We start from the raw sequence: 9,709 nt of genomic DNA on the forward strand, positions 1-9,709 counted from the left end.
CCTCCTTAAATGTCAAAACCTCCGCAACTAATTAGTAAGAGACCAAAAATTCCAGAAGACCCATTGGAACGGATCAGAGTGCGCATAAATGTCTCTAACCGCGCTACAATTCCCTGAAAAACGGACAATTCCGGAAAAAAATTGAAGATAAAAAAATTGTGTTTCTGATCAAACTGGTGTTTTGATATCCCTCCAGTCGGACGCCTTTTTGGTAGAATAGTTTTTTTATTATGGTTCGAGTTTTTGAAGAATTTTGGATTTCAAGATTTCCTGAATATAAATTGGGTCTAGATGAACGATCACTGATAATTTGAGGCACAATGCTATTGGATAGAAACGTCATATCAGATGCCAAGCAAGCTAAACGTTTTATGTTAAGTAGCGTAACTGCAAAGGAAAAATGCACTTTTGAAACACTGATTTTGAAGAAGATAAAAGTCAAGTACATTAATCGACGATTGCCTAGAGTTTTTTCCACCAAAAGATGCGAAGGAATGTCTAGGATATAATGTCTCTCATATCAAAAGCCAAACAAATTATCAGCTAGACGTTAATTCGGCGTAAATCTGTTATTACGCTTTTTTTTCAAAGAAGAGTGTGAAAATGGTGTTTCAACATAAATTCGCTTTCTCGCTTGTGGTTCTTTGTTCGCAGGCGGCAATTTGGCTTTGACTTTAACGCTTTTTCGATTTTTGATGTAATTTTTTTCTAAGTGGTTTCCACAATCCATATATAGTACTTTCTAGACCTATTTTTTTGTTGAGTCAATGAAAGTTTTTTGAAATGTCGGGCACGACTTGTCCTGCTTTGATATTTTTGCTTTAATTTATTTCGTTTGTTAAAGTTACCACTTTTACGTTTGATTTTTGGCTAACTTTAATCAGGGTTTCAACTAAATGGAATATAGAATTCAAGCAGCAATTTTACGCAGATAGGTTCAAGGTTAAAAAGCGCAATCAAATGAACACGGATAACTCAAGGGGCGGTAAGACTTAATGTTTATAGACTTAATGTTTAAATATTTTCCGCATTAAGTTATCGAAGCTCCTTAGAGAATACTGCTACTTACTATAAGTATTAAATTGACTGTCCGCCATTTAGACACTAAATTCGTCATTTTTATTGAATCTAACCAATCAAAAAAGAACACTCTTTGACATATAAAAACTCTGTTTGAAAAAAGTCACGATAATTTTGTCTGAAGTTTTGCGAAAATGAATTTGTTTTTTAAAAAGATTGTTCTTGTTTGATACAAAATTTGTGGATTTACAAACGCCCTTTTTTGACATGACTGACCTTTTCTACAAAAAAAATTATTTTTTTAACTTTTAATTCTTTGAGTTTTTCTTTTTTGTTTTTTGGGTCTTTGAAAAATGACATAAACTTGTCCCGTTTTTAGAATGGAATTTAGAATTCAAGCAGCAATTTTACGCAAATACGTTCAAGGTTAAAAAGCGAAATCACATGAACACGGATAACTCAAGGGGCGGTAAGACTTAGAGGATACTGCTAATTACTATTAGTATTAAATTTACTGTCCGCCATTTAGACACTAAATTCATCATTTTTATTGAATCTAACGAATAAAAAAAGAACACTCTTTGACATATAAAAAAATAGCCTGTCGTCATTATTTCTATGCTTTTATAAACCAAAGTTCCTTGAAGTGTATTTCTAATTTTTTTTAGTTTATAGTCCTCCTTTTTGGTGACTGAGTTTGCCATATTTGCTAAATCTAATGGAACTGAGGCGAATTAGAACACTTTTTGATACTAAGAAAATTTAGGCAAACGTCAACTTGTCTCTTCATTTTTCTCTGTTTCAATCTCAACGTTGATTAGTGGGGTCAACGGTGGCTTTTCCCGGCGATCTGCTGGCTATGTTTTGCTTTTCGTGACATTTTATAAAATTTTTCAAGTCTAATTAGTTTTTTTGGTACCACAGTTTTTCTAAGAACTATTTATAATCTGATGTTATGGCTGGCAGCTGTTTATCAGTTCTTGTTTCAGCAAGTTGAAGTGAGCAGGCTTGAACAAAGCAGCAGTGAATCGGAAAAACGTCAAAAGCAGATGATTGAGGCTAAAGACCGCCTGCTAGATACCAAAATCAAATACGACAAACTGATAGCGGTCGCAAATGCCGGTCAAAAATCGGTGAAAGACGAACGACATACAGCTATAATATGCATTCGACAGCTGATACTCCAAGCTGAACTGAAAATTCAATCAGCATTCATCAACTATTTTAAAATGGTCACAGGAATGTACCAGTTGAGACCTGTTCAATATAAACACTTAGTGGAACAAAGCCGCGGTTACACGGTGGAGAACTTTTACCGGGATCAGTTGGTTAATATTATAACAAACGATTCCGATTTATCGTCCCAACAAGAGGAGGAATTTAAACTGGAAAGTTGTCCTAATTTGAATATAAAGCCTCAAGAGTCGAAAGCCTCGAGGTTGTTCAGTATTTCGAGCACAGCCATGTCTAGTGTGATCAGTAGTAGTAAGTCGAAGAGTACGGAGGAAGGGCCTGGCAAACGAGCATCCAATTTGTCATCAACTCTAACAGTACCAGGTACGTATGCAAACATTGGTGCAGAGATACTGTGCTCATAAACAGTCATCATTTATATGTGATCCGATCTGCTGCTGTTAATTGTTATCGTGCAAGATGTTCTGGAATGATTATATATTCAAACCCAATTATAGAAGCTAATTAGAGAATTTTTCTGTAAAAGCACTAAATTCTTCCTATCAAGAATTGAAAAGGCGTAGCTCATTGTTTTGTCTTTTGAAATTATGCCATCTAAGACTATCAATTTTGGCACCACGTTTTATCTACGCTCCTCCTCCCAAGTTCACGTCCAGTCCAGCATGTACAACTAGAAAACAGTTTATTACTAGGATGTATAACTAGCGTTCGTTTATGGCAAAGTTGTAGTTTTACCAATCTTTTAAAACTTTTCTGATTTATGAAGTCAATGGTCCATAATATGAAAGTTCTATGACTAAAATTTTTTCATCAACCCGGCACGCTACTCAATTTGGCCTTAAATCCTCTGGGTTTAACCACCTGCCAAAAACAATCTAGTAAACTAATGATCTAATAGTAAACTAATTTTTGATTAACCATTTTCTGGACGTCAAGTTTTTCGCACCTTTGCCGTGTCATGTTCTGACACTAGCGAAGACATGAGCAGAGTCTTGGCCAACACTTGACAATTCTTGAGTACAGTTTTTAGGTGTCTCTTTTTTCGCTTTGATAACGAAAGTGAAAGGTTAGCATGTACCAAGGGTTGCATTCAAACATCAGCAAAATGAAAAATTCAAAGAAATGCAGCTTTTCCACAAACATCATTTTTAAAGAAGCAAAAAATGTATAAATCCGCGTCACGTTGTTCATCGATAAATATATGCTCAAATGTTTTGGATCTTATTTTTGATATAACAGTTTTCTTTTTGACCAATTTTATCAAATTTGGAAATTCATTTAAACTGCTTATTTTTCACAAAAATCCATCATTCTTATGGACAGTGCATTATCTAAGATTTTCCGACTTTTGATTCAAAAGAAAGCTTGACAAAAGAGTTGCCAAGTCTGAAAAACAATTCTGGGACAGTCTTCACAAGTCCAAAGATTTGCATGGAGATGTGATCTGATTGCTTTGTAGACCCAGCTTTATTCACTCATATCAAGCATTGTACACCAGCCCGGAAATTTTTCTGAACGGATCCTTAACGCAAGTAGTTGATTGGATAATAAAAGACAATTTCCTCACCACTTAACACGTACAAACATTGAAACTCGTTTTATCCATGATTTAAAAATTGGTATCAAAAATCTTTCATTTTTGGAGTCTTTTCGGTAATTGTGGCCATTTTCACTCCGTACGGACACTTCCATATCATCAGTTTTGCCAGCATTTCTAGTTTTTTTATGACTTACTCACATTCAGTGGTCTAATTTACATAGCAATCAAAGGTTTACTTCACTATCTAAAGAGGTGTTAGTGAAATTTTCCATTGTTTTCAGTCAACACCAATGGCTCTTATGTCCTTAAATATATTTCCTTCACAAATATCATTGACTTTTTGATCTTTATTTTTGTTAGTTTGTTGCTTATTATCATTGGTACTGGTTCAATATTGTGCTTCTCTAGATTTTTTTAATTGTTTGTTTCTTACCTGTAGTTGATCTTATTTTTGTAGTCGTGTGGCATAATCTGAATGCTTACAGGCCTACAATGGCTGCCTATAGAGCTAGAAGTCATTTTTTAATTTCTTTAGTTGGCATTTGGTGGTTTTTATGGCTTCAAATTTTTTACTTTAAAAAATGAACTTCATGCTAATTGAAGATTTCATTTTTACATTTTTTTACCTATAACTTAGTCTGATTCATGATAAATCCTAACCACTTTCTAGTAGTGAAGTAAACACTTAACTCTATAGGTTGTTATATTACCGTCGACACTGGGGTATCATTTAAAAAAATTGTGCTTCTGGTACTGTTCAATAATGATTCTTTTGCAATTGTTTGTTATTGTATTTTAGTACTATATGTTAGTTATTTTGCGATTGTTAGTTTATTTGTTTTTTCGTCAATATAGGTTTTTGGTGCTTTTCGCTTTGCTCTTTTACAATCTGACCATATTGATGTTCAAATGGGGATCAAGGGGACATAGAGAATATTTTCCGTTAATAGCTTATCCTTCTAATGGCTACAAAACTTTGAATGCTTTTAATGGCCTAAAAATTTTGTAATATTGGTGTGATATTTTTAACTCTTTACTGTATTGATTGTTGCTGTGTAGTCCTATGACTTAGTGTCTCTGAAAAAGTTGTCTTTGAATTGTCAAGCGATAGCTTGTGAGTCCATTACACGTTTTTTTTTGTAGAAACCTAATAGTTGTTTTGACTTTTAGTTTCCAAAAATTCAATGGATTTTTGAGCTTTGTCACTTCTTGTTCTTCTTTTTGTCGACTTTTTACTTATTCTCTTTAAAGACAAGCCGTTTGAATTTGTTATTAAATGTTTTTTTTTTCAAAAAAATATTGAATTCTGTGCGTAACTATTGTCTTTTGTTGTTGCAGTTTGTTTTACTTGCATTGTAGTCTCATTATTGGCAGATGTTAACGGTCCTCTATTTCAGAATTAATTAGTTTATTTAGAGGCTTTTGTGTATTACAATTTACTTACTCAATTCCTTTTATTCAAATTTTGTTTCAATGTTTCCTGTCGCTTCTTAATTTTGAAGATAATTGAGCCAAAAACGTGGATGAGCGTGGTGGGAACAATATGTGTGAACATTACCGAGCCTCTTGTGTTTTTATTATTTTGATAAGCTTTATAGATGATTTATTTAGCATTATCTAGTAGATAACAACTTCAACGTTATTTCTAAGTTTCTTTTGATATCTCTGCTGTTTTAGGAGCTGCTTTTGACTCAAGACACACTTCTTTTTCCGAGTACACTTCCTCCGAGGCTGCCAAGACGCACAGTTTCTCAGAAGTGGAGCGAGACCCATCCGTCAATTTCCAGTGCACCTTTTGCGTCGGATGTGACGTTTATGTATTCTACGAAGCTCTTCTGTGCAAAATCTGCTCAAAAGCAATTCACGCGACATGTTTGAACACACTTTCAGTCACGTGTGCCCACGCGAAAGAGACACCTCGCCGCAATCTAAAAATATTTTCAGTACCCTTAGGTTTACAACCGATCGACGAGGCGCTCGGAATACCCGTCGTTCTATCACGCTGTGTCAAGCAAATTGAAAGTGAGTTTCTTGAAATTCGGGGCTTGTACCGGACGGAGGGAGCAAAAGCTAAGGTTCAAGTGTTGTGTCAAAAATTTGAGGACAATCATAACGGTGTCAACTTATCTACTTCGCCTCCTCAAGTTTTGTGTTCACTGGTGAAACACTTTTTCCGTGTGTTACCCCACCGCTTGTTAGACAGCAACTTGACTGAAGATTGGCAAGATGTCGGGAGGTGTTATCGCGCTCTTAAAGAAGAGGACAAACCCTACAATCACCTTATCCAGAAAAGTATTAAACTCATGGGTCTGTTAAGCTCGCAGAACCAACTCGTTCTCAAGTACTTTTTACGACACTTACGCAAAATAGCAGAGCACAGCTCGCTTAATAAAATGAACGCATATAACCTCGGCCGGGTTTTCGGACCGACTTTAATAACCAATAAAAAGCAGGATGAGCAAATATTCCATATAGGACGGCTCGACCAAGAAGTGTTGGAACTCGACAACCTTTCGGCTGTCATTGAAATGTTCATCGACGATTACCCAAAACTCTTTGAAAATATTTCGCTGCCCTCTAGCAGTTCAGACCCTATGTCCAAAACGTTCACCCTGGACGAAAAGTCTTGTTTAAAATATTCCGAACCAGAGTTGAGAGGTTGCAAAAAGACCTCAGCAGTGGAACCCGGATCAGGTTCTTCGGACGCAGTACATTCCAAAATAGTGAACAAGCGCTCGCTCCAAAGTTTGGCCAAAATGCACGGAACTGTTAGTGTCGAAAACGCATCACTTTCCCCGACCTCGAATGTTCTAGAAGCTCCGTTGAGGTTGAGTAAATTTGAATCTACTCAAAGTTTTGACCCTTCAAACGAAGTCCAGACCCCACCCTCGGCTTCAGCCGCTACTAGCGGAATTGGTGTAAGCGAGGAATCTGACGTGGGGATTCGGGAAAAGACAGCCGTGTTCCGGAACTCCAGTTCTACTCCAGATATGGAAAAGAGCTGACGCAGTTTTATTGCGAGTACTTTTCATTTACTTCTAGCGAGCTGTTTTTGGTTCCCTCTATCATAATGTTATAAGCATCCTCTAGGAGAGTGAAGTACAAAAATTAAAATGTCGTAAGATTTAATAATCTGTTAAAATTAGACTTTGTTCAAATCGGTGAGTGAAGCTAGGGTATCTATTTTATGCCCTGGTCAGTGATGCAAGGACTAAAAAACACGATAGAAATAAATTTTCTGTTTATTCATCTGGCCTAACTTCAGTTGTTTTAATTAGCTTACAACATTCATTATCTAGGAATGTTATGCATTAATAGGGAAGCTGACACAATTCACACCTTTGTCTGAAACTCTTAACTAAAGCGTTTATTGTAAATCTTCAATCGATCCCGTCGTTACAGTTTTATCATTCTATAAATTTCAGCCTATAGTTATATTTTTACACTTTGGTTTCGGAAGATATCCCTGTGAAATGGCGTCCCGGGGTAAGTTGGTCGAAATAGGATTCGACCATTATTGTCTGGGGGATATCTTCTCAGACGTTAACTACACGATCTGGACCATACTTTTTGTCGCGCTCTTTCGAATCATAGGAGCGCATCATCGAATCATTTCCATTTCACTCGCTAGGTATCACTCGGTGCAAAGAATAGAAGTAAAAAATTGGTGATTATTTTGATTATCTAAGAAAAGCACAACAAAGTGAAACAAATTGAGATTAACCTTATTGGAACAATGTAACCAATTGCAGGTTAATCACAAAAACATTGAATCTGAAAAAGGTACATTTCAAAAAGACATAGTAGTGAGAGCGATATTTTAAGCAGGGTATTACTCATCATCAATAGTCTTGTATGTAGCACGTTAATTCAGACTAAGGAGAAGAGAGGGGGATCTTGATTCCATAAAAGGACTATTGCGTGTATAGACTGTAATTGACTCTCGACAAGGAACACATCCCCATCCTAAACACACATCTGAATTCATGCTGGATTACACACTTGATGATGCCACGACGGTGGAACCACACAGCAATTACACTGCATCAAAGGCATATATATATATATATATATATATATATATATATATATATATATATATATATATGGGTGTGTGTGTGTGTATGTGTGTGTGCAAAAATGATAAAAATCATTAGAGCCCTCCTTAACGTTGCTGCAAGAAGTGTTTTAGACAAATATTCCCTAAAACAGACTGCTGAAACTGCAAAAACACATGAACGCATTGTATTCAAAAAAGAGACAGCAAAAAGGAACACATTTGAGCAAAAAATGAACTTTTATCGACTTTCCATAAATATAGTGTTATCGAGAAAAATAAATGGGCAGCAAGAAACTGAATGACGTCATTACGTCACAGAATAAAGCAAGAAAAGTTTAAATGCACATAAAATTCGTTCTATTTTTGCAGAAAGATCAGAAAAAATGCAAAAAAACATAATTTTTGTTGAGCCTACTCATATATTAATTCGATTGCGCTCGTTTTAGGCTGAATATTTTTAAGATTCAAAAAATTATAGTTGACCGATCTTAGATTAAGACCTGTCAAAAAACGTTGCTAGATTTGCCGTCTTGATGCAGTTTACTTTTGCTTTAATATGACGAAAGGTTTACCAATGAACGTTTGAATTTACCGTTCGATAGACTGAGTTTCAGCTAGGTGTTGGTGCCACGACTTCGTCAAGTTCCGTTCAGCTTTTCCGATCGCCCTCTTTCCTGACAAAACCCACCACAATTAATTTTGTTTGTTGTAACCATCGGTTTTGAAAATTTCTGGTCAAGATAAACAGAATTTACCAATCCAATGTAAAATTTAGTACTTTGAACGAATGAGGTCTTATGTACCCTAAAGCGAAGCAATGACCAATTTTTTTACAAACAATGACCAAAACTGAAAACAATGGTTGCAATAAAAAAACACTTTAAAATTTTGGATATAACCATTGCATAAAGCTGTCGATTTGGAAAAAGTCAAGCTGCTCAAGTTTTTCGAATTTTTCAAAAAAAAATCACAATATTACTCTGATTTAGTCCAAGATTGCGCTCGACCTTGGTTAGGTTTTTGTTATTTTTATAGAAACTCAATGAAGTTCGGACTTTTAGCGAAGCTGATATCAATTATGCGGGATAATTATATAGATTTTATACTACCAGCAAGTTCACTGAATCAAGCCATAAAAACTACGCTTCAAGTAACACAAAACTGAGGAAAAGCAAGCACTTTCGTGAAAATCTTTTTTTGACTCAAATTTTTTTTTGCGCCGCAAAATTAGCTCTCTCTCTCTCTCTCTCTCTCTCTCTCTCTCTAACTAACAATGAAATTCAAAATTTTTGTTGCTGCTGAGTTTTTGATTGTAAGTCTGTCCTTGTTTTGATAGTTAGAGCTTCCTGTAACGATTGCGTTGTTATTTGAGAACCAACTTTTGATCGTAATTAATTCATTGAAATGTTTTGAAAAAAAAATTTGTTCATGAATTTACTCATAGAACAAAACTTTTTAATCAAGATGAAACGTTGTGGAAAATTTGAGCGCCAAATGTTAAGTTGTATTTTTTGTGTTTCCTTAGTCTTAACTACCACTAATTTTGAAAGTTGCGATCATAGTTTTTAAAGCTGAAGATAGAGTGGTGATAGAGGGAAGTCTGTGATCAAACTCAATTATTGTTTTTGCTGTTCCATGTCAACATTAAAAAAACTTTTCAGTGTAGTTTCAATTTTGAAGTCTATTACTTAATTTCTGTAAATCAGATATTTCGAAGCTAAGTTTGTCAATGTTGTATGTGCTAAAAAGTGAAAATTTCTGTAAATATAACTTTTCGTCATTTAATCTCGTAGATGCTATTAGCAAAAACTTCCGTCAGAAAATGAGTGAAGTCGTTCAAAAAAAAAGCAGAAAATTTATCACGGTATTTGGTATTGTTCAAAAAGTGAACCATT

At 35.2% G+C, this 9,709-nt stretch overlaps 1 protein-coding gene across 3 annotated transcripts in view; it reads left to right on the forward strand.

The window, feature by feature from the left end:
• The window catches only part of LOC142336183 (rho GTPase-activating protein 45-like), an 89,858-nt gene extending 82,483 nt beyond the window's left edge, over positions 1-7,375 (forward strand). For all 3 annotated transcript variants that reach the window (XM_075384816.1, XM_075384814.1, XM_075384815.1), the window contains exons 7-8: positions 2,010-2,577; positions 5,432-7,375. In XM_075384816.1, the coding sequence (XP_075240931.1) occupies positions 2,010-2,577; positions 5,432-6,759 (1,896 nt within the window). In that variant the 3' untranslated portion in view covers positions 6,760-7,375. The remainder of the gene's footprint in view (positions 1-2,009; positions 2,578-5,431) is intronic.
• Positions 7,376-9,709: the final 2,334 nt, after the last annotated feature.

This window comes from Convolutriloba macropyga, chromosome 3, assembly GCF_964194025.1.
Source record: "Convolutriloba macropyga chromosome 3, txConMacr16.3, whole genome shotgun sequence".
Classification (NCBI taxonomy): Eukaryota; Metazoa; Xenacoelomorpha; order Acoela; family Convolutidae; genus Convolutriloba; species Convolutriloba macropyga.